The 26,281-nt window shown below is 38.0% G+C and overlaps 1 protein-coding gene across 1 annotated transcript in view; it reads left to right on the top strand.

Annotated features, from left to right (window-relative positions):
- The window catches only part of LOC122669472 (chaperone protein dnaJ A7A, chloroplastic-like), a 33,073-nt gene extending 7,491 nt beyond the window's left edge, over positions 1-25,582 (top strand). Inside the window, exons 3-8 of the mRNA XM_043866245.1 lie at positions 3,221-3,362; positions 3,536-3,593; positions 18,135-18,177; positions 24,045-24,093; positions 24,184-24,264; positions 24,387-25,582. Of these exons, the coding sequence (XP_043722180.1) occupies positions 3,221-3,362; positions 3,536-3,593; positions 18,135-18,177; positions 24,045-24,093; positions 24,184-24,264; positions 24,387-25,241 (1,228 nt within the window). The 3' untranslated portion in view covers positions 25,242-25,582. The remainder of the gene's footprint in view (positions 1-3,220; positions 3,363-3,535; positions 3,594-18,134; positions 18,178-24,044; positions 24,094-24,183; positions 24,265-24,386) is intronic.
- The last annotated feature ends 699 nt before the right edge of the window (positions 25,583-26,281 follow it).

Raw genomic sequence — 26,281 nt, 5'->3', positions numbered from 1 at the left:
AAGATTCTGTTTCAAAAGCTGATGTTGCCTGGATCTACCAATCAGATCTAACAGCTAAGACTGCTGAGATCTGGTCATCTGGTGGTCAGATTATTGAGGAATAATAACAGATTTTAATATCTGAGATTTTCAGATTCAAATTAAGAAATAAGCAGCCAGAGTTTGAGGGATCGATGGGGTGGATTGATGAGACAGAAAAGGGTGATCAATGGGTGTGGTGGAAGAGATAAAGTAGGGAATGCTAACTCCTAAAATTTAGGATCGAAGGTTCACATGTGATAGGGGAAAGGAGGAGAGGGAAATCTGTTGTGCTTGTCTGGAGAAAGGGAAGAAATAGAGGGAGAAAGAGGGAACAAATTGACAGCCGTGAGAGGGAGAGAAAAAAAAAATAGGAGAGAGAATATCCTCTTATCAAATCTAGAGAAGAGAGAAGATAAAGTAAGGAATGGTGGGTGTGGTGGAACAGATAAAGTAGGGAATGCTAACTCCTAAAATTTAGGATCTAAGGTTAACATGTGATAGGAGGAAGGAGGAGAAGGAAATCTGTTGTGCTTGTCTGGAGAAAGAGAAGAAACAGAGGGAGAAAGAGGGAACAAATTGACTGCCGTGAGAGGGAGAGAAGATAAAAATACGAGAGAGAATATCCTCTTACCAAATCGATTGAAGAGAGAAAATAGCTAGCTAGGTCATTATCAAATTAGCAAGTTTTAATCCATAAACACTATTATCATGGGAGGAGGGGTGGTTACATATATTTATAGAAAAAACTCCAAAGGAAATCATCTAAATCTAGGACTTTTAGACAGTTAATCAACTTTTCTATAAAGACTCTAATTTTCTAATAACATTATAAAACTGAAAATTAGATTACTAGGCTTCTAACTGCCATAAGCAACTAACCTTCTTGCATCCCATGACTAACAATAAAATATAGTAGTTTAAACTTTTAAAACTCCTAATCGATAGCTAAACAAAACCCCATGACCTGCCTTAGAACTCCATTATAAAATAAAAAAGATTACATAAATGCCCCGAACTTCAATTAAAGAACTATCCTGCCCTGACATATAAGATCTGAACCTATACTAATCAAAGTTAATCCCAGCCAAACGATGTGGATCATGGATTGGTTTTGCATTAAAGGCCTTCAACTACTTGATAGAAGTGGAGAGCCAGGATGATTGTTTTTTGGGTGAATAAGCCATTAATGGACCTTCGTTGTAAAGTTTGTATGCAGTTTCATGTTGGGTGGAGAAGAAACAATACATAAGTAAAATTAGTGTAGCTAGATGAGGATGTTAGCATGGACGAGTGGTAAAACTAGAAAAGAGAAAATAAGGAATGAAAACAACAACAACAACAACCAGAACCTTATCCCAACTAAATCGGGTCGGCTACAAGGATCCGGAGAGGCCATGACAGTAATAGAAATAAAAGAAGTAGAAGAGAGTAAAAAAAGTAAAAAGGAGTAAAAGGAAGTAAAAAAGATAAAATAAAATTACTAAAGGAAAAAAGTCTAAGCAATAGTCAAAGCAGCATCCTAGGAACATCCCCCTACAAGGGGTCGGCTACATGGGTCCTTGTCCTCCACACAACTGTATCCGCGGTCATACTAGGATCGAACCCTACCACATGCATATCCTTTCTTACCACTTCTTCAATAGTCATTTTAGGCCTGCCCCTACCTCTAAAATAAGGAATGAACACATTAGAGATAATTTGGGAGTAGGTCCGATACATGATACGCTGAGAGAAAGTTGATTGAGGTGGCATGAACATGTGCAATAAGGATCTCTGTATGCACCGGTGAGGAGGTGTGATATGATTCAGATTGGAGGAGCTAAAAGAGTTAGGGGCAGGCCTAAAATGACATTGCGAGAGGTAGTGAGAAAAAAACATGCATAGATTAGATTTGACAAGAAGTGTGGCTTTGAATAGAATTAGGCATCAGCTTCTGGGACTCCAGAAGCCAGCTCTTGGATGACAAAAAAGCGGATCCAATGGGGTGTGTCCTTTGGGTACCACCTTCGGTGCTAGACGCCAAGAAGCTTGGGGACAGCCTTATTATGGGTAGGGACACGGTATAGATTCCAAACTGAGGAATTATTGGACCTGCCTTTTTGCTCATGAGAAGCGAACTTTTGGAAATCCAGAATGAAGCCCCTTAAGCTTAATCAAACATGCACCTAGTTGGGAACTTGGGGTCAAGGTTCAAGATTCCGGTTTCGGCTGGGATTTCAACCCTGGTCAAAAGCGAAATATACCACCGAAAAAGGCAAAGAAAGGCTGAAATGATACTGAAATATACCATCAAAATGGCACCGCAATATGGTCATTTAGGTAAAAAAATCGAATCATTGAAGACCCCTCAATTTGCATGCCATTTTGTTTTGACAAGTGTCAAAACCAAAATATTTTGTTTCTACGAGTGTCAAAATCAAAATATTTTGTTGAAATTTCAGATTTTGACCGAAAATTTCGAACTAGGGTTGGGATAAGGCTTAGTTGAGTAACTTGAGTTGAGTTGGGCTGGGTATTGGTCAGCTCTTCTTGGTCTCAGACATGGTTGCATCTTGTACTCCCTCTGTGTTTTTGTCTCAAATGCTTTATTTTTGTTGACGCATGAACTCAAATTTAAAACAACAGTTATCATTTTTACTTGGAGAAGTGAGCTTTTCCAAAGGTTCCCAGTACAAATTACTTTTTTTCCCAAATCCAGAACTTTCTTTGGCTGAAATTTTCCTGGCTGTTGTGATTTTTGGCTCTTCAGTGGCCTCTAATATCCTCTTTGAATCTGATCTTCCTTCTGATTGAGGTTTCTCCGCCGGAATTAAATTTTACTGGACTAGCTTTTCCAACAGACTAGTGGTAAGTGCTTTTACATATGAAGAGGTGCATTCTTGGAAACTTTGAAGGCAGTGAATTTGTTAATAAGAGATTCTGAGAATGAAGTATCATCTGGATATGGCCATCTACTCTGCTGCTTTTCATCTTCAATTTTGATATGATCATTGATTTATCCTGATTCAAGAAACTCAGTTGTTGGTTATTTCATATTGGTTATTGTGTGGTTGAAGAATGATTTCCTTCTTCACATCTAAAATATAAAATGATTTCTAGTGATTATATATACTTTATTTTTTTGTGATCATGGCTGTAGAAGGTGAAATTTGTTTCTGTTTCAGTAAGAGTAATTTACACGTTATTATCCCATGTGCAGAATTTCAAGCAAGATAAAATATTTGGACTCAAAACATTCGAGCTTATTGTCACATGGCTGCTTGCATGCATTGTTTAATACAAGGCCAACCCAAAATGTTCGTCATCATAAGGGGGCAAGGCTTGTTGTTAGAGCTGATAGTGTGAGTATCTTTTTCAACTTTGCTTGCTAGTGACATGTACCAATTTGCTTTGTTGTTTCCGTTTTGTAAATTTTTATTGCAGTATTTCACTTTCCCCTCTATTGATTCAGCACCGAGATAGTCATTGCTGTTACATCTCATGGACACATGTATTAATAATGTTCTATGTACAGGATTACTATTCTGTCCTTGGGGTGTCAAGGAATGCGAGTAAATCTGAAATAAAAAGTGGTGAGTACACATTCCAGATTCTTTTCTATATATGCATGCAGTTCGTTAAGTTTTCTGATGACTTTCTTTTCTTGCTTCTGTATGATGTCTATCACGTGGAGTCATTCCTTTATTAGTTAGTCATATACTAACTTTACTCTTTCCTTGCTTATGTATGATGTGTATAGATGGAGTCAATCTTTTATTATTTAGTCATATTTTAATTTTACTCTCTCTTTTGAGATTTAAATGATATAGCATACCATTCTTGCAGAAAAATGATTAAATGTAGAGGATTCCACACCAGGCTAAGGGGTTAAGTAGGCTACAATGACTTGGAATCCTCAACACTGCTTTTTGTTTGAACTTATGGCCTATGTTACATGGACATGGCTGCTTACCCTGAAGCACCTGTGTCAACACTATAATACACGGGCAGATATGGAGTCCATGTTGGATGCGTCCCTTAACACTTGGACATGCTGCACCAAAATAAAAGGAGTGGGAGTGGGCGGAGGCTACAGTTACATGGTTCATCTCATTGTTCTCTTTTGTGTGGACCTCTAACCCCTAGAAGAAAGGAGAGGGTTCACCATCGGCTTCCAGTCTCCGTGAATTTGAACCCTTGTTCCAAATAGCCTCCCGTTTAGCCCATAACGAGAAATGAGTTGCACTTATTTGTTAAAATCTGAATATTTTGTACATAGGACCATGTACTTATGGTGATTTTGTTTAACTCTCCAAGTCTTTGTTCTTTTACAATTATCTTCTCAAGCTTTATTTTCTTTACATCCAACAACAACTCAGCCTTATCCCAACTAAATGGGATCGGCTACATGGATCCTTACACACACACACACAAAAAAAAAAAAAAAAAATTCAAATGAAGAAATGGGATAAGAAAAGGGAGTGATGGAAAATGAAAAATGAAAGAAAGAGGAAAGAGGATAGCCCAGGAAATCAGGAAAATCTCAGTTACATGGTGTCGATAACGTGGATCCTTGCCTTCCAATAGGCTCTATCTGAGGTCATACTTGGCACAAGGTCCAGACTACGCATGTCATTCTTCACAACCTCACCTATGGTCATTTTAGGCCTTTCCTACCTCTTTTAGCTCCTTCAATCGACATCAGATCACTCCTCCTTACTGGGGTGTCCCCAAGCCTCCTTTACACATGGCCAAACCACCTCAGACGATATTCTCGGAGCTTGTCGCTGATTGGGGCAACTCCCACATCAGCTCTAATACGTTCGTTCCTTACTTTATCCTTCCTAGTTTTGTCGCATATCCATCTTAACATCCGCATCTCTGCAACACATAGCTTCGTTATATGGCACTTCTCAGCTGCCCAACATTCCGCCCCGTACATCATAGCAGGTCGGACCATAGTCTTGTAGAACTTTCCTTTATGCTTTAAAGGAATGTGTCGGTCACACAATACTCCGGTCGCACCTCTCCACTTCATCCATCCCACTTTAATTCTTTGTGAAACATCATCATCTATGTCACCTTCTTTATGTATGATAGACCCCAGATATCTGAAATAGTCACTTGGCGGTATCTCTCTCTCCTCAATTTTCACCATGTCATCATCCATCATAATGTGACTAAAGTTACACCTCATATACTCCGTCTTTGATCTATTAATCTTAAAGCCTCTTGCTTCCAAGGTAGATCTCCACATCTCTAACTTAGCGTTAATCCTTGCTTTTGTCTCATCCACTAGAACAATATTATCGGCAAAGAGCATACACCACGGTACCTTGTCTTGGATGTTCTTGGTTAATTCATCCATGATAAGCGCAAACAAATAAGGGCTTAGGGCTGATCCTTGATGTAACCCAATCGTAATTGGGAATTCCTTGCCCTGGCCTCCCAAAGATCTCACACTAGTCACCACACCATCATACATATCTTTAATTATCTCTATATACTTACTTAACACCCCTCTCTTCACAAGAACATGCCGGATTAAATCTCTAGTTCTAACCTTTCCATGAGCTTCCTTAGTAAGCAGATAGCTTCTGTCGTGGATCCACCTGGCATAAAACCAAATTGATTTTTTGAAATACGAGTCTCTCTTCTCAGACGGGCTTCAATAACCTTCTCCCAAAGTCTCATAGTATGACTCATTAGTTTTCTACTTCTATAGTTATTGCAGCTTTGGACATCACCCTTGTTTTTGTATACCGAAACTACAATCCTTCGCCTCCATTCATTTGGCATTTTCCTCACATCATAATCTTGTTGAATAACTTGGTTAACCAAGATACCCCACAAACTTCTAGGGCCTTCCATACTTCAATTGGGATCTCATTCGGGCTTGGTATTTTACCTACTTTCATCTTTCTTAAGGCATCTTTAACTTCTGCCACACCAATCTTTCGTACATATTTATGATGTGTGATGTCTTGATGAATAATGTAGTCAACCGGTTCGGTCATATTCAAACTATCTTCATTTAAAAGATCACAAATATACTCATCCCATCTCCTCAGAATGGCCTCATCCCTTACCAACACTCTTCCATCCTCCCCTTTTATACATCTCACCTGGTCGAAATCTCTACTCTTCTTTTCTCTCATTTTAACTATTTTATAAATACTTTTTCCCCCTTCCTTTGTGTTTAGATTAATATAGAGTTCCTCATATTTCCTTGCACTAGTCATCCCCAGTCCCCACCATATTCCTAGCCTCATTTCTTTACATCCATATCCCTGTATTTAAAACAAGCACTTGTTCTCATTTCTTTAGACTATATACTAATAAATTGTTAAAAGACTTGGCTAGTTTTATCTGCAAATTCTTGACACATTTTAGCCATGTCCTGCGTAGTGCATCTACTTTTAGACACACATCCCTGCAAACCTGAATTTTAGATGTCAGGTACATTCGACTCCTGGACACATACCCATACCTGAACTCCATGAATATAGCTTCTGGCTTATTAAAGATCTCATATCTACAATTATGAACTTCACAGGAGCAAAACCCATTTAATCTTTGTATTGTTTTCTCTCAGAGCTTAAAGAATAGGCCAAGATCTTTGAATATTTCCTTAAGCATCTAATGTGCTGCTAGGTTTCTAGCATATAATAGAAATGTTAATTGTCTGATCTCTAGCGTATAAATGATAATCCTTAGAGTTGCTTTCACTTAGTCGTTAAAATGTTTGAAAGCCCAAAGGATTGCTTCTCTGCCCATGTTGCTGTTCGTAGCAATAGCAATGAATAAATAAAAGGGGTCATTGTTGCAGCATTTCAAATAATTCTGAATTTATGATTTTTTCATGGATTTCAGAAAACAAGAAACATTTTTGGTGGGAGTAGAGTCTTGGTGGTTGCAGAAAGAAACTTATTTCTGTGTGCTTGGCAGGGTCAAGATTGAAGGGGTGGGATTCTAGGGCTGGAAATGATGATTAGTACAGATTGTAAGTGGATTAGAAAAAGTGGTGATGGATTGTATTGATCTGAGAAAGAAGGAAAATTGAGTGGTTGGTAGGACCGTAGGATGATGAAGGGGGCTGAAGCTGTTGGTTGTGGACATGAACAAACGCAAGTGGTGTCAATGAAACAGAGGAAGAATACCTGGAAATGATGATTAGTACAGATTGTAAGCGGATTAGAAAAAGTGGTGATGGATTGTATTGATCTGAGAAAGAAGGAAAAGTGAGTGGTTGCTTGGACCGTAGGATGATGAAGGGGGCTGCAGTTGTTGGCTGTAGACGCAAACAAATTCAAGTGGTGTCAATGAAATAAAATACGCAGAAATATGGTTCGTCATACATGAATTATAATCAAAAAGCAAAAAAGAAAGCACTTTTTCTGCTAAGATATGTCCTCAAAAAATAACATGGTCAAAGCCTCTGTATTCTTTTGGATGTATTGCAGACTTCAATAACTTCTAATACTAATTTTAATTCATTAACTTGATTTTTAGCAACTCTTAAGCTAACTTGGAAATACATGACACATAATAACTCTTATCTGCTTTCAGCTACGACTCCTTTTTCCCTTCTTCTTGTGGCCCACTCACAAAATTTAAATCTTACAGAGAAAGAAAGCTACCACTCAAATCCTTAACAGAAAAGGTAATCTTAGATTTCGTTCTCTTAAGATATAAAATCTGTAACTTCACATTTTACTGGATGTATGAGGAACCCAGGACAGCTTGCAAGGGCTGTGGTATACAAGGCATGGAATGTTTTAGTTTTGCTCCATGAAGAGACTTCTCATGGGTCCACAAAGATAAATGTGTGACAAGTAGCTTCCCCTCCCTGGTGGTCCACGTGGGAATCATGTTGTATCATGGATTGTATCCTGAATTCAGTTTGGTCTGAATGTGATTGTTTTCACGCTGAACCCGGATTGTGTTCTGATCCATTGGTAGCTGCACCATGGATGTCCCCACTGAATCAACCTTGTAGCTTTTTTTCTTCTCCAGTTAATACTTAAACCCAAGGTTTAAAAACTCCGAATTGGGCACGAGATCGACCTCCATCGATTCCGATCCCATCTGATCCATTGGCTGTGAATCAGACAGAATTGGTCGGAATCAACAGAAACCTTAGAAAATGGAGTCGGGAAGAAAAAGCTTTTATCTCCACTGATATTTGATCTTTGGAGTATTTGCTCCAAAAGTCTTGTAGATCTAGCTACCAAAGGTAAGCTTTATTGATCTTTTGCGCTTTGAGTGACTAAAAGGAGAAAATGGCCAAAATTTGTGCGCATGTCTGGTCCAGAATAAGGTTATGAGAATCAAACATGATTGGTACCTGGGTTGGTCAACTCTGCTTACTCCAATCCAAATCGGCTTATTCCTCCAATTTGAATCAGCTGATTCTGCCGATTCCGATCCGATATTTTAAACCATGCTCAAACCAGCTTGACAATCTTGCGGTCACTTAAAAATAAAGAGATCTAAACCATTTTGTTGAAGGATTGAGGAGAGATGAGGCCAGAATTATTGGACAATATCCATTGTAGTAATAACATGTTAGTCTGTGGTAGTTTCAGAGTATGAAGTTAGTCATATGTGTTGTAAAAAAAGTCAAATAGGTAAATATTTACACTTGCAACAAAGTGTCAAGTGTCAAGGTGTTGTCTAGGCATCTTGGTGATCCTAGGCGTTGGAGGGGGGAAAAATCAAGGCGACTGCAACAAAGTGTCAAGGTGTCGCCTTGACAACTATGGCTCAATGCCAGCTTCTAAAAGCTCCTTGAAATTCGTATGTTTCCCTTTACAAACTTTAATAGAACAAATGTTCAGATGGGGGAGTGGGGATTAAACAACTTGTTATGTGGCTTCAATTCAGATACTTGAGATCCACAATCATTCAGTAAGTCCCCACCTCAAAAATTGTATGGGTCAAAAGCCAATATGAAACTTAATGATCTTTCTCCTTCTGATCTATACGTCATTTTGGTGCTCCACTAAAGGCTTTTACCCCTCTTAACCATGTAATTTTAAGGTTAGAGAATTCTATTCACCTGATCATGGCTTATTTTTGGCTTACACAGTCTTGGGTTGGGAACTTGGGACCCATCTTAGACCCATCTTAGGATGGTCTACTGATCACATGGCCATTCTACTAGTGCACCAAAGAATTTTCCTTCGGGATAATCTCTTAAGGTTTGGAAGTTAATTTGGGAATGTTGAAATACCTTTAACAAAACTTGCATTTACCAAAATCTGGATATTGACCTAACAGCGATTATTCTATGAAATTACAAAACTATGGACTTGATCTTGTGAAGCTATCACTGACTAAGATGATATTAATCTTAAAAGAAATGCCAATGCTTGATGCAGCCAGCTAAACCCCAGATCCCAAATAAGAGATCAAGGATTGATTCGCACAACACAGGTCCAGCTTTAAGGAGATTTTCTGTTGAATCAAGGGTGAGAAGCTTGCTGGTTTTGATGTTCCAGTAGCCTGTGATGAGAGAAAAGAAGGGAAATAAAGTTAGAAACTAGGGGAGAGAGAAGGTAAGGAAGAAAGGGAGATCGATGGGAGAGTGAAAGAAGGCAGAGGAGTGAAAAACTAAGCTGTCCAAAAGGAAGTGAGCAAACTGCCGTAGGAAGAAGAAAGCAATGAGATTGAAGGATGAAGAGAGAAGAAAAAGGGTTGTGACTACTAAGATTTAAGAGAGAATCTGAAGGAAAATAGAAGAGAGAGGAGAGAGGAGGGAGGGACTAGATCAATAGAGAGCTAAAAAAATAGAAAATAAAATCTAATCTAATAGGACTCTCTATATGCTTACTTGTTATCCAAGACTTTCCTACGATAGCTAAGCAATGGGCCCCACAAGATCTTATGCTAGTATATTTTTAAGATATAATAACTTCCTAACTAACAACTAATGGGTCCCACTACTGTTGCTAACGTCTCTTAATACAAAAGTCAAAACTAATTTAAAAACTATCCTAATGTGACTAGCCTACATTATTACAATACAACCAATATACAAAGTACAAATCAAAGGTCCAAAATAAAAGATCAAGCCACATCCAATGGTGGTCATCATGCTTTCGCATCAGTACTGTAGTCTTACCTTTTTTTTATTTATCATTATTTTTTTTTGGGTGAGGGGGGGAGGGAAGGAGCGAGTAAGAAATAGAGACCAGATCACCTACCTCTATGTGTACACTTCACATATGGTTAGGTGATGACATCTGTCCAACCTTCTGTAAGTAAGAATGCATGTGATGTAGATCACAAGTCGATATGTACCCGGAGGAACAAGCCCCAAAAGCAGCCCGGCAAGGTTGTGGATTCGACTGCTGTGGGAGGCAGCCTGGTCTGATGATGTGGCAAGTTTTTTGTTGGTTTGATGGAGTGTCATCTAAAGCAGCCCGAACTACTTCCAAAAAATAAAAGTTACTGTTCACATGAACAGTACCAGAACTACTGTTCACGTGAACAGTGTTATGGGTCCATAAGACTTGAATGGAGAAAGATGTCCAAGCAAATAATTAAGATTCTGTGGGCCCCACTAAAGATTAGCAAGTCAAAACAGATTGTATTGCTGCCTAATAGTTTCTGATTTATTTAGTTTCTATTTTAGTGTCCTTCCTTTTGTTTTAGAAGGCTGATATATAAAGCTTTAGTAGTTTCTAATTCTAGTTAGTTTTTATGTTCAATAAGTTGCCATTGCCACTAGTTGCTAGGTTTAGTAGTTTCTATTTTCTACCTTCTATTTTGTAAGCTTGCCTAAGCTATTAATAGGCCCCCTATTGTAAGGAAGGATCAGGATTGGAGAAAAGAATTTCAGGCCTTGTTGCCATCGGTTATGGGAGAAATTCCATGTTTCAACAGCTGGATAGCTATGGGTGAGAGAGCCATTCCTCTACCCCCCATTTTCTTCTTCTTATCCTTCTATGTTCTTCTTCATATGTAACAGAAAAGTAGCAATAAAAAAAATAGTTGCAGTTTTTAATTTGTTCTTTTCATTGTATCGATCCTGGCTGCAATCAATCTCCCGCTAGTTTCCCTGGTTCGAGGTCAACTCTTGCATTAGCATGGAGGGGCATTTATTAAAGGAAAAAGTACAGATGTCATCCCCTAACCGTACGTGAAGCATACACGTATGGGTAGCTGATCCAGAGTTTAAGAACTACAGCATTTAGAAAATTTGACTGCTTGGACCAATCCAATCATCATCCATCACACTTTTGGTCAATTTGCTCGTTGATTCTCTGTTGTTCAAGAACCAGATAGAATTTACAGTTGCCTGATTTACGATGAACATGTTGGCCCAAACAGTCAAACCATGGGTGATACTTATCAGTGTTCCCTTCTTAATGTTAACTTGTAAGTTTTGAAAACATCAATTCTTCTTTTTAGGAAGTTAAGTCTACATATCATGTGAGACAACTGGTAAATGATTACTAGGTTTAGGTATAGCATACTAGTTGTCCCACCAAAAACATACAATTGGATTCCCATAAATTATACCAGAAGCATCCACATATTTTATTTTTAGTTATTGTTATTTTTTGACGTTAACAGGTTCAGGATGATGTGATTTGACATGACATTTGAGCTTGGTCAAATGGACCTTTTATGGTTATATGCCCATGTTGAGTTTTTAAAAATTTGAGAAATTATTTATTTGCTAGAAAATTCTATTTTTTTCAAATGGCTTGTGGGAATATTGTTAGCATACATGAGATTATATTCTAAACCAATGAATAAATATGTACCGCTAGTTCTCTTATATCCTATAGATGGGATTCACCGAATGACTTTGAAATGATGTGTATCTGGAGGACCTCTTGATCAACAATTTGGACAATCTTAAATTCTTCTAACATAGCCTTCTTAATTTCCCTTTTTAAAACTTTCCTGATAAAACCCTGAGGAAAAACAATTACTAAATTTATGGGGCAACATTCCATGTTGAAAGATTTGTCCAGAACTAGACCATTATGGAAACATCTTGAATTTGGGATCCAGTATTGGATCAGAAATTCCATCAATCTTGAGCCAATCCTCAGTTGAATTTGCCAATCCCAACTGATCCTGGCTGATTGTGGGCATAAATGTGTGGTCTTTTGGGGGGATCATAATCTTATTTATGAATGGATCTTTATGGATCTCAATAAGGATTGTGGCCGATATGCTCGATCCAATCCTGATACTTGAAACCATGCTCTGATGAAGTTTTAGTTTTAATGGATTTGATCTAACACCATAGTTGATTTCAGAATTCTATCCACGAGCAGAATCACAAACTCAAACCAGCAGTGTAGAGGTCTTTAATATCTTCCAATCTGGGTCTCAAATCAGACACAAACTACCACCAAAACTAGGTCTCTCCTAGTACTCCAAACCCCAAAATTTTGCATCCAATTCAATGTCTGATATGAGGATATGATTAGTGAATCCAAATTAGTAACTAGTTACAGAAATAGAAACAAAGCTGTAATGTAGCAACCTCTCATCAGAACAATACTACAGTAGGTTCGATTTTTCATCCATTCATTAGGTAAAACATAGTAGATGAAATTCAAATTAATCCAATGGGCAGAAACCCTAGTTCAGCAACTCAACAGAAATAGCAACTAGACATCAGATTTAATATCTATCCATACATTCCTATCTGCGGGACAGATTGAACTCGTATTGGGGTCGAAGGCACAGCTTGAATACTCCTTAATAACTTTAGAAAATCTCAGCAATCCAAAGGCTAGATGTAGAGATATCAGTACCTCAATGATGCTCCAATAATGGCAGGAAACACCATAGGCATGTATGTGGTCAACAGAAACTTCAGATGCAATAGGAACAAGTAGCACAACAAAATACCTCTTCAGCAGCCTTTAAAGTTTAAACAGTATTAAATCAAAAGTAACAACCACTCTACTTACTTGGATAAGCAGGATGGATTTGGTTTAAAAGGATAAAGCAAACCAAAAGATGATAGGATATGGCAAGAGCTTCTCACCAGCCACCGCTAGTCTCTCACTAGGAGTTCTCTACATCCCACAGAAGTTCTTGCTCCACACAAGAGAAAAACAACAATTATAGCCAGAGCTTTTTTTTTTTTAAAAATCAAAATCGTTGGTTTGGGGGGGGGGGGGTATGACCCTTTCTCTTTATTTATTAATTATTACTTCATAGAAAACAGCCAAAGTAGAAACCTCCTATGTGTGGAATAGAGATCCTTACAGCTTAAGATTCTTTAGAAAAACAAACCTCTCCAAATTTGATACTAACATTCTAGAATTTAGTAAATTAGAAACTAACTACTTAATCCCATATAGGACTTAAATCCCTAATATTTGGGCTTATAGAATTGGCCCATTACAATAGTAAACTCAAAAAATATTAAGCCCGTGGCCCATATAACCCATTGGGCACTCAAATTAAGCCTAACTTAAATCGAACTTGAACCATAGGTTCAGTTGGACCCAAAGAAACTAAACCAAACCCAAATCAACAGGCCTAACATCTCTTCTTGCTGGAATTCTGCATCAAATTTTGGACATAAACAGGGCAAGCAGGCATAGTCATCTGATATTTTGGGGGATCAGCATCTTATTTATGGATGGGGCTCCATGCAAGGTCTTTTTTTTCGAAATTCTACACATTTTGGTGGTCAAATCGCCATGTTTTGGCCCGAAACTTCATAGAGATCCTAGTTAAGCATCCCTAAACACAATGAGACCCTTAGATTGTTAAAAAACACTCATATTGTTAGTTTGGTTTCGTACCCTGGGTTGCCAGTGTACGACGTATCTTGGCTGTGTATTTCTCAAATTTAGCCTATAAAAGGGCGTACCTAGTGTCCCAGACCCAGTGCACGAGGTTCCTGCCATTGCGGGGTCTGGGGAGGGTCATAATGTACGTAGCCTTATGCCCTTACCTCCGGTTCGCGGAGAGGCTGTTTCCCGACTCGAATCCGCGACCACTAGGTCACTATGGAGCAACCTTACCGTTGCGCCAAGGACCGCCCTCAAATGAATGAAAACAACAAAATATTCCCATAGTTATCAAGGGGTTGCCAAGGCGGCCAGGCTCCTTGGTCGCCTAGGCGGGCGCCTTGCCGCCTTGTTGGTGTCGCCTTGATTTTAGGCCCTCTCCAACGCCATTGTCGCCTCGCTGCCTTGATAACTATGAATATGCCATTGCAGTTTACAAATGGAGAAAAATCATTTAATATTATTAAATGTTAAAATGTTACAACTGAAAATTACGAGCATGGTACTAAATTTCGTCTCGGAAGTCCATTTCGGCTATTTCTCAAATACTGAAGTTTCGGCAAAATTTCGCCGAAACATTGTATTTTTCCTATGAGTTTTGCGTGGCCATTTTGGGGTGCAAAATGCCGAAATGACCGAATGAATTGAAATTTCGACGACATGGTGCGTTTTTTAGACCTAAATTTCTGAAACGAGATTACCGAAATTTCTAAAATATTGCATTTTTTCATCTCGACATAGCATCTCATTGTCGGCCTGGCCAAAATTTCCGATTACGAAATTTTGGCGAAATTTTGCTGAGATTTAGTACTATTACACGTACAAGTGTTCCAACTAAAACTCCATAACTGAACAATCAACTACATCAAATTTGAACCTCAAAAGACCCTTACAAAGCCCTTCCTCCTACTCTATGTCAATACCACAGAGTTCCGGGCGGGCTCGAACGATGATGAATATTGCTTCCACCAATGAAACTGTTCTTCCGACTCTATCATAAAAGAAGGCCATGTCATGGTATGTCTAAAGAAATCACAACAACTTGATAGGTTTCATCATCAACATACTCTAGGTACCCCAACCTCGGATATAGATCAAAGGGTAAACATCAAACTGTGAATCTTCAAGAAATCTAGCTCAAATGCACCAAATCTTTGCTGTAGATGTGTTGTAGAAGCCTTCAACACATCGTTCCATCAAGATTTGCAAGTGGAGTGACCAAAAAACTCAAAACCAAGGGGTTGGTGTCGAATTCGCAGGTCTCGGTCCAAATATGTCGAAGTGGGATAAAACAACAACCCATTCAAGTTTCAGTACTACACCTGTCACAACCCAACCTGGAAGGTGGGTAAGAGGTCCCATCCTCATGGTGCCGGTCACGAGATCGTGCTTCGCCTCAATGTGATTCTCCAAATTTTAAATTCTTAATTTAGATATTGTTGGAGTGGAAAAACTTTTGGGATAGTCAGGGGTTTTGATACTAATAATTCCCCCGAAAATATTATTTATGGGAATGCCTATGTTGTGCTGGTGGCGTCTAACAATTTATATACAATTAAATATTTACAACCCAAAAGCTTCTAACAACACAAAAGATATAAATACAATCCCAAGGTGTCCTAGCAAATTTACATACCAAGTCAAAAAGACAAAACAACATAAATGATTAGTCCTCAATGTCTAGGATCTCGCCCCCCCCCCCTTCTGTCCAAACACACACTCTGAACATCGACACTGTGTATGTGTGGGCTTTGGAGATAAAAATGATAGAAGAGGGGGTGAGCTACAACGCTTAGTGAGGGAAAAATGGAATACAAATAAAATCACAAGTGCATGCATGACGGAACATGTATAATTTTCATAATATATCCAAATCATATTTTCATGCATGATCATTTCATAAGCTAATGAATCATGAAATAACATAGCTTGAAACATTCATAATTGAAAGCTTAATGCGAAATTTATTTCACATTTCTTTTAGTCTCACAGTCAAGATCGGCTTATGACCTGCCACTTATAAAATGGTAATAGGGCATACCATTGACCCTACGGCCACCATACTACTCACACTTAGTGAGCATCTCCGAACACTTGAGGAAATCTTGTGCTGGTCATTCCCACAACTTTGGTGAGGACCTTGCAACTTTAGCAAGGCCAACCGCCTTATCTAGCGCCTATCCCCCTGCTGGCAAGGAGTGACAGTCATGGGGTCATTTCTTTTCATTTCCATTCAACCAATCATGTTTTCATTTCCATCATTTCATTGCATATCCATACATATCATTTTATCTCAATATTTAAATGGTAAAATATTTTTTCAATTAATCAGAAAATGGAAGGTAAAATATTATGCATGGACATCCTCAAATAGTAATATTGTGAAAACATGGTAAAGTGGTAAACCAATGTTCCACTTGCCAAACTGTCAAGGTCCGAAGGAATCTGGAAGAATCCCCCTCCTACTTGTGTCTTGAATATCCGACCACGTCACCTACATAGGCACACCTCTCTTTGTTCTAGGATTTTATTATTTTAACTATATCAAATCTAAGGTTCCATGTTCATTCTTATATAGACTCATCTCTTGGAATTTTCCCAACTATTGATTTGGGATTTAAGTATTGTTGTCCCATGAAGTGATTACATTAATATCATATTAGTTTTCTTAATAGTCCCTATTCATAATATTTATTTATGATAGCCTAATCCACACTAGTAGATAAGTACTAGGTCCATAGCAATATAATTTCCATTATTCTTATATCTAGTCTCATGTAGATAGCCTAGGTTCTAAGCATATACACAGTCCTAATAATACTTGTAATCCATCGAATGATGTAATATGATACCTACATGATTAGGCTTAAAGCAGCAAAACTAAATTCACCATCTTCAAGCCATATAATTTTACATTTAATGGCTCACAACAGTACCTTATCATGCTTATTCACTAGCATTTTCTCCAACAATTTCCTAATCATAATAGCACATTGCATAATCCAAAACATAGACACATAGTAATACCAAAGCCCTCATGCCAAACTTCCAATCCAATTCAACATATAGATAGTCCTCAAAACATTGACTTTAATCAACCAATCTCAACCCAAATAGCATGGTAATGGACTCTAATAAACATAAGTACAATATAGTTAATCCTACACTTAAAAAGGCATGATGATTTTCCCATTCCATATTAATTCCCAAAACAGTAATCTAAATCAAGAAAGCCAAAACATGGAAATACTTAAACCCACATGTCCTGTTTTCAGCAACACAATGCATGTCATCTCTCTTCATGCTCCTATTCTTAATAGCATGCTACACATTCCATTTCAGCCACATAGTACATGTCGTTTCCCTTCATAACCCTACCCTTAATAGCAAGCTAAGCATCATTTTTCAGCAACATATTACATACCCAACTATCAAACCAAGTTATGACACGATAGTATGATTAATGGAAACATAATAAGTGCGCTCTTATAGCCCAAAACAGAATGTAATTTGTTAAAATCTATAATCCAACATTCATGCATCCGATGGTCTGACCCCAAAGTGTGTAAAATTCAAGCAAAGGTAAAATCCCCCCAAATACCTACTATTCAAGCATGTAAGAATCATAACAGCACATTAATCCTCATGTATCCACCCATTTATCATGAAAATAATTTCCAAACCAGCAATACTTTCCCCAACCATGTGAATAATCATTTTATCATTCCCATCATGCAAACACGAGTTTATAAATAACTACCCTAAAATCAGTAATATAAATAACTAATCTAGTTCATTAGAAGCCCAAAAGAAGGGTCCAATCATCACAGATTGCTAGACCCAAGTATGGGTCTATCTTCTCCTCTCTCTCTCTTTACATGGCAGTGGGTGAGGCCACAAAGGCAGCCCCAACCACCACTGCACACACACACATGGAGAGGAGGGTGGAGGGCAGGGCCGCCGGCCACTGCTGCAGGCCGGCTGGCCGGCACTGTATAGAGTCACATGCAGTATCGTTACGACCAAGGTCGAAATCAAAATATTTCATGAGATCTCGGTTGTTTCGACTGAAATCCCGAACCATGGCTTCATGGATCCCAATAAGGATTGTGGCTGATATGTTAGATCCAATCTTGATACTTGAAACCATGCTCTGATTAAGCTGTGGGATCTCAAATTATATGATAAGTATATCTTTTCCCTGAACTGGCTCAAGCATTACTTTTTGTTTTTAACCTTTTCTTTTCTCATGCTTTAGCTATGAAAATTCAAGATAATGATTAATGCTTCCATAAGTTTCTATTAAATAATTTTATTTTCCATAATTTACTAACAACTTTCTTTTTCTCTATTCAGCTTATCGGAAACTTGCTAGGAATTATCATCCTGATGTTAACAAGTATGTCCTCTCTTCCCTCCCCCTGCCTTGGATTTATGTATCATATGGTTGTGCTATGGTTGATTGCTTTGTGTCTGAGTGATCTGTCTATAGAAACTGGTGATCTCTGTTTGGCCATGCATCTTGGTGTTGCATTTGGTTCTCTTTATTTGCATTCTCTAAGATCACTTCAGCTGTATTAGGATATTGCTTTAAATCAAATGAACTTGTAATCCTATTGATTCCATTTAAAAGTACCTCTGCTGAATGTTGGATGTTGAAGTATAATATTTTATGTATCATTTTTTGTTCTTCCATTTTTATTGGATGTCTCCAAAAGGACAATTTAAACATCTACACTTTTTACTTATATATCTTAGAAAGTAAGTTATCTATCTTGCAAATCTTAGTGGTAAGATCCATATTCTGGGGTGTATAATCCTTACTTTTGGCCTTAATACTAAATAGATTTCCCCTGCTTAGTCGTATAACAACCTTATTTGAATTTTATTGCTTACTGCCACCCAAAAAAGGGCAAAAATAATTTGGCAGATGTTGGATTTATGCATCCATCAAACCCAATTTAAAGTGTTTAAATGATTTTAATTTGCATTGATTTCCTTGGGCAATTGTTTGTCCTAAGGTTAGACATTAATTGTTTGCAACTAGGCACAAAATTGGCTACTCTGTTCGTATGGTGTCGTCGCATTGTGTGTTTATGAGAATGGTGATTCCAAAACACAAATGCGAGTATTCATATTTGTGTGTATTGAATAGGATCAATTAAGAATCTTGTATGGATTACTGTCAGTAGTTTGAGAAACAAGATTCTCTGTGATAGTTCATTTTGATCTCCTGACCTGAGAGGTCCTTATTGTTGTAGTCAGACTTTGTGCGTTTTGGTGTACTAACTGTTGATGCCTCTACTGGCTATATATCAGTGCACTGGATTTACAATGTTTGTTGGGGAATGGAAGATATGCTCAATAAGGAATCCACTTCCCGAAAAGGTTGAATATTTTGAGACAAACATCTGATTCTGATTGAAAGAAATTTCGAACTTGGTAGCAGTTTTGTAAGTAGTTTGTAAAAGAATTTAAAATATTATTATTTATTAATAATGATATTTGAATAGGTAGGGTTTTTGAAAAGTTTTTTGTCGAATTGATGATCAAGATTCTCTAAATTAGCTGTTTCAATGGACTAGGGTGGTGACAGTAATTTATTACATACTTGAAGGTCCATTATACGATATTATTAAGTGCAGGGACTAAACTGTTATTATTCTATCACTTTGGGAATATATTAGTTATATCCAATTTAAGGTGCATTTATGAGTAAATAGTTTTATTTACTAAGATTGAATAAGACATAAGTAAATAGACCTATTTAAATGATTTGAGTGTGATTTTCATAACACTACCTTGGTAGGATCATCTAGTAAGATTCCACCACTTGACTTGGGGGATATGTGGCTGCAAGCAACATATGAATTCAGGACATGCATTTTTTTTCTCTTGCAAGTCTTATGTGTTGTTTTGCATCTCCTCTTTGGATTACTAGGGTAGATTCAGGGTTCAAGATCTCGGCAAGGTACCCTTTTTCGCTTCCTGCCAAAAACCCAATTATTTTGGTGAAATCTGGTAGATTTGGCCAAAATTTATAGAAATACCCTTTTGCATTCTATTGTTGTTTCTATTTATCCTTTGATCTGCTATTTTGATTCCTAACCATTAGCATTGTTCCTCTTAGTTTCAGACCTGGATTTTTACAGCCGATGCAGCCTATTATCAGCCCATCATGTCACTGTTTTGTTGGCAGTTTACTGCCTGGTTTTGACTGCTGTTATAACACTGATAGCCCTCTCTACTTCTATTTTTACAACAAGTTCATAATTCTGATTCACTTCCATTTAGTTGGGAATTGGGATACGGCTATGTTGTTGTTGTTCCTATTTCAGTATTACTTGGTTACTAAATCTGTTATGTGTTTCTAAATTGGTACTCAGTTGCTATTCCTTGATTTAGTTATTAAATTTCGGTAGTAACTAAAAATCTCAGTTTCTAATTTTCAACCTTTTCCATCAAGTTTTAATTTCTGGTTCCAGTTATCTATTTTCAGTACTCTATCACTTTCTGCACCTTTCCAAATCTGGTTTCTACTTTCAGCAACTGCTAAATCTGAGTTAACATTTTGGGAAGTTACAATTTTGGGAATTTCTATTTCTGGTACTCGCTAAATTCTGGTTTCTATTTTGAGTGCCTAATCTCTGCGATCCTGGATTTACATGAGGTTTTCTAACCCTACCTTCGGTGATTTGAATACCACATCAATTCCTCTTCCTCTCCTTCTAGAAATCACTTATATCTATTGTTGTAGGTATCTCCCTCCCATCATCATCATCACTATGAGTACCATTACTTGCATCCAATGTTCAAGAATGCAGTTAGCTATAATTTTCCAAACATCCAAGCCTGCATCAATTAACACTTCTGAAACAACTAGAAAGCCATTTATCTGATTTTTCCGATAAGTTTTATATTTTTTCCAAATAATTTTTTAATACTCTAAATAATAGAAATTACCTAATTAACAATAATTATGGGACGACACATTAATAACCATTTTCAGTTGAATAGCATAACAACAATATTTTGATAATGTTTGATGTTTTTTTAATCCAAACGGAATGTTAGTCCCTTTTTTTTTAAAAATAATTTCTGGAATTTAAAACCATTTTTTGAAATCAGAGAATAAAAAAGATGAATTTTCAGGTAGAAATTCAAAGCCATCTACATGAACTTGCAAATCAACCTATGGAGTCTGACATATAAAAAATTGAGCCCAGCCAAGCTATTTTGACCCCAAATTTTTTTCGAAAATTTGTTTCAAGAAAATCCCCATGTTCAGAAACATAGCAAAGCCATGTCAAACATTTGTTTCATGCACACAGGATGTTGGTATCGTGATGAAGTACTGCTATTCATTCTGTTTGAGGCTTCAAGCCAAAAAACACAAGAAATTGGAAGGAATGTGAGAATTTACATTCAAACTTACAATGTTGAAAATGATGCTCCGCAATCAAAGTCCAAGGGTTGAAGGAGGACAACAGCAAAAGTTGGGTTTTTGGCCAAAACTGGGGTTTTGTAGACCCTTTTGCTAGTTTTGGTTCTTTCGCTGGCGAAAGAGTCGAGATGGGTGAAAGAGGTTCAGTGAAATGGCTGAAATGATACACTCTTTTAATCATTTTGCTAATTTTGATCGAAATATTGATCAAATTTTGAACCATGGGCACATTCACAATTGCTTCGTGTGTAAAGTGAGCATTTGGTCGAGTGATTAGAAATGCATTCAACAACCAATTTAATGTAGCCTAGGCCATATGGTCTTCCAAGTTCCATGCTTGGATATTGGGAGCTGAATATGGGAAGTGATGAAAGATGGGAGATTAAGTAATTTTAATTTCCAAAGCTGAATATTTGTCAGTGATGGATTGATCAGGATTTTTTTTTTGGTTTGTTAAGTAGGGAAAGTTGAAAGATTAGGGGGCTAGTTGATGGATGGTGGTAGGTCTGAAATTTGCACCTTGTCAGGATAGACCTTGAACATTGTGATAAGATTCCATAGCTATTCACCTGCTAGAAGAAAATCACAGACCTAAGCTGAGTTTGAACAAAATAATGACTTATATGGTGGATCATATTGGAAGAAATGTGAAATTTCATAACTAGTTATGAAGTATTCCCACTGTTTCTTAAATAACAGTCCTGTTCTCGTTACTCTTTGAAACTTTGCATCAAATTCCTCCTCATCAACCAACATTCTTTGTTATCAACAAAAATCTATGTATGGAGCAGGCTGCACGATACATGTGTTTATAATAAAAACAATAAGTAAAACTACTTATTGTTGAGTACCCATCAAACCCATACTGGACTAGAGTTGATTTTGTGCAAAACCACATGCTCTACCTGTCCCAACATGCTTTGGGAGTCGACCAATATTCTAATAGGATAATGGTAGGTCTGGTGTTATTGGAATATGTGTTGGACTTGATCCATGCCAATCCCTACAAAGTGAGGTGGTGATGGTGCTTGGGTACATTTGTTGACAATAGGTTTCAAAAGTGGGTTTTTTTTTTAATGCAATTGGTGATAAAACTTCGTAGAGGCTCCTTAGGCCACTCCACGGAACAAAAATACGAAAAACAGCATCATGGTCCCACAAATACATCTCAAAGAGGAACACTGCTCCAAAGAGGAACACTGCTCCCTCCCCCCACCCCCATAAAAAACAAACACATAAGCTATACCATACCTTGTTCAGCTAAATTATCTGCCACTTCATCTGTCGATTTTGTTTTCTATTTGAATGAGATATTTGCTGAAAAGGCGAGTCGAGGAATAAGCCTTTCAAAGATGGTCTGAGCCATTAATAAGACCCTCATATTAGGTCAATTAAAAAAGGAGGTGCTAGTTCATATTTTCCTCATTGGATGAAGCCTTAAAGCCTGGCATGGGATTGAATACCAAATCAGTGGCCTATGATTCAGTAGACAAGAGCAGCGGTGAAGAGATGGCATGTGGGGTGTACTAATACAATGGGCTGGGTTGAATAGGGGTTGGTTGCATAGGAGTAATCTTTTCTTAAGTAGAGGGCTAGTTTTTAATTTTATATCAGTTTTTTATTTTGTAGGCGGGCCATTGGTTAAGCTCACCACTTGATGAGTCTTTAGTGATTACTCGGGCAAGAAGAGTCGTTAGCAGGTAAGCTAAGGGGCTTTGGGAAGTTCCCTTTCAGCGAAAAGTTTAACAGTCCTCTGTTAATAGACAGAACTGCGAGCACTTTCTCTTTGGCCTGACCATTGTTAATGCTGCTAATTAGCTGCTATATTGCTACTGATATCATCTGTTGTTAGAATGCTCTGTTTTCTTGCTTCCATTCCAGATTACTCCTCTAGATTGTTATTAGGTTCATATCTGCAATTCTGGGTTTTCCATCTCAAACTTCGCCAGTTGAATCTATTAGGGTTCTCTTCCCCATTGTTTCTGCTGGAAATCAGATAAAAGTCTAACTAAAATTTGGTTTTTTAGTTATGAGTGGGGCTTAGCTCAGTTTCTCAGACCTTCAACTCAGATTGAATTTAGGTCTTTGGTTTTGATATCTTAGAGCTTATTTCTTGTATTTGTAATGAATTTGTATCCACGGAAATTGTTTTGAAAGATTGAGGATGATTGAATTTCCTGGAAAAGAAGAAGAAGAAAAACCTATTAAGAAATGGCACTAAACTTTCCTGGCCTAGGAACAATAAGAGGAAACTGTGGTCCCCATATTTCTATCCTCCTTTGATGCAAGGCCAGCATTAGGAGAGGGATACCTCCTCATACATCTCTTTTGAAACAAATCCAAAATGAGAACCTTCTTGTGTGCAAAACTTCAGCCCACAGCCTTATATTTCAAGGGGATATGGTGTCCCCAAGTAACCTGTTTTAGGTTATGGAACGCAAAGATGTTTCAGGGTCCTCAGGATTAAATATCCTCCACAAAGCAACGAATAGGGATATAGAAGAGAAACTACCATTAGGTGAAGAGTTCATCTGGAAGAAAAGGTTATTTCTGACACTTATGCATGGGAAAGCAACGGGTTGGTGTTATTTCAAAAATGTTAGGAGGATCAATATATTTTCTGAAACAGCTATGACCAGGTCTAATTGGAGTTCTTCCCCTCCTCCCCATCCCCTCCAAAAAAAAAAAAAACTCCCTTCCCCTTGGCATCTACGTTAGTTTTTGTGGGCAAAATGTACACGAATCATTGGTGTGCATAATGTTCTATGTTTGGTTCTGCTTCTTACAATCACTCATGGGCAATAACTTTTGCTCCATCACAGAGAATCTGGAGCGGAGCAGAAATTCAAGGACATAAGTAATGCCTATGAGGTAAGAGGCCAATATTATTATAATTCTTCATCATAAATGACATCTATGGATTGAGTTATTTGCTTACAAACCAGATTACATTTTCTGCAGGTCCTGTCAGATGATGAGAAACGGTCCTTATATGATAAGTATGGGGAGGCTGGGCTTAAAGGTGCTGGTATGGGCATGGGGGTAAGTTCCCTTTTTCCTTTTCTTTTCTAGGTAGAAGAGCAGGGAGGGAGGATCGCTGATTAAAATTTCATGATGTATTATTTCTGTTTTTCCATGCAAGTAACATGTACCTTCTCGTACAGGATTTCAGCAGCCCATTTGATTTGTTTGAGTCATTATTTGAAGGCATGGGTGGTATGGGCGGGGGCATGGGTATGGGAGGCAGAGGTTCCAGACGTAGGGCAGTGGATGGCGATGACCAGATTTACAATCTAGTATTGAATTTTAAGGAAGCAGTTTTTGGGGTGGAAAAAGAGATTGAGGTAACCCGGCTTGAGACCTGTGGTACCTGCAATGGATCGGGAGCGAAACCAGGGACCAAGCCAACTAAATGTAGCACATGTGGTGGGCAGGGTCAAGTTGTTGCATCGGCAAGGACCCCATTGGGGGTTTTCCAGCAAGTAATGACCTGTTCAGCTTGTGGGGGGACTGGTGAGATGTCTACCCCTTGCAATACATGTGGGGGAGATGGGCGAGTCAGGAGGACAAAGCGGATTAGTCTGAAAGTTCCTCCTGGTGTGGACTCAGGTAGCCGGTTGAGGGTCCGATCAGAAGGTGATGCTGGAAAGAGGGGTGGAGCACCTGGTGACCTTTTTGTTGCTATTGATGTTCTCCCAGACCCTGTACTTAAACGTGATGACACCAACATTCTCTACACCTGCAAGGTGTCATACATCGATGCCATATTAGGGACCGCAACCAAGGTTCCGACAGTGGATGGCATGGTCGATTTGAAGATTCCTTCTGGTACCCAGCCAGGCACAACACTGGTGATGGCAAAGAAAGGTGTGCCATTACTAAATAAGAATAACATGAGGGGTGATCAGTTGGTTCGTGTGCAAGTTGAGATCCCAAAAAGGTTGAGCAGTGACGAAAGGAAACTCATTGAAGAGCTTGCTGACCTCAACAAAGCCAAGACTGCAAATAGTAGAAGATAGTTGTGGTAGTGTCATCACCTGTTTATTCATCTCACACTTGCCCTCACCAATCCATAAATTTTTGTTCTTTCAAAGACGAGTTCCAATTGACAATGTATGTATTTGCAAAGGGGAAATTTGATCCTAGGATCTCTGGATTAGGTTGGAAGGGGAGCAGTGGTGAGTGCAGTAATAGGTATTGTTTTGTTTTTGGTTTAAATTTTGAAATATAGATTGATAGGCCATGAGAAAAGAATATTTTAGGGGGGGGGGGGGGGGAGGGTGGTTCTGCTTATTCTCATTCTGTTTTGTTTATCAATTCCATTCACCTGATAATTTATTAGCCTGAAAGCACATAAAACGAGAAATTTCAGGTTAACCAACGAATTCAAATGTATATTTATCCATTTGTCAAGCTCTTTGCCTTTGTACTTAAAATGAGCTTTTTGAGCAGTTTGATGATCATAATAGATAAAAAAAAATAAGAAGGAAACAGGGAGCTGAGGTGTGCATGGCCTGTGTTTCCCTGAAGGCCTTAGGGGTTGATGGCTGGGAGTAATTTATGTAAGCATGCTGAGGGTGTTTGGTTTCAGCATGGCCATATCTGGAACCAATCTATCATGCTCTTAATAGCTGCCTTGTGTCAGATTCTCCAGCTCCAGATTTGAGTATGTCTATGTCATGATCAATTAATGATCAAAATATTAGACTAATCTGGATCCCCATACTTATTTTCTCCATTTTTAGTGAAGGCTTCTCTCATCTCACCGTGAATGTATAGGCACTTTGCTGAACCACCTATATCCTTGTATTGTGGTTGAATGATTATTTTTTCTTGGTGTGTTTTCTGCATCGTGAATAAGTTTTCATTTCAACAGCTAGGTCTTATGCCATTTTCCCATATAAAATGATCCTACCAGTAGTGTATTTAGATGTGATTTCATATGAGTTCTTTTCATTCTTTCCCATATGTTTAGATTACTCTACCAAAATAAAGCTTTCTGTATAATATTTCTTTTTCTGTATAATAAAATTCCCTCAAGACTCATCTTATAGAGCTG

Source organism: Telopea speciosissima, chromosome 1 (assembly GCF_018873765.1).
Source record: "Telopea speciosissima isolate NSW1024214 ecotype Mountain lineage chromosome 1, Tspe_v1, whole genome shotgun sequence".
In the NCBI taxonomy this organism is placed as follows: Eukaryota; Viridiplantae; Streptophyta; class Magnoliopsida; order Proteales; family Proteaceae; genus Telopea; species Telopea speciosissima.
This window is presented reverse-complemented; position numbering and strand designations above follow the sequence as displayed.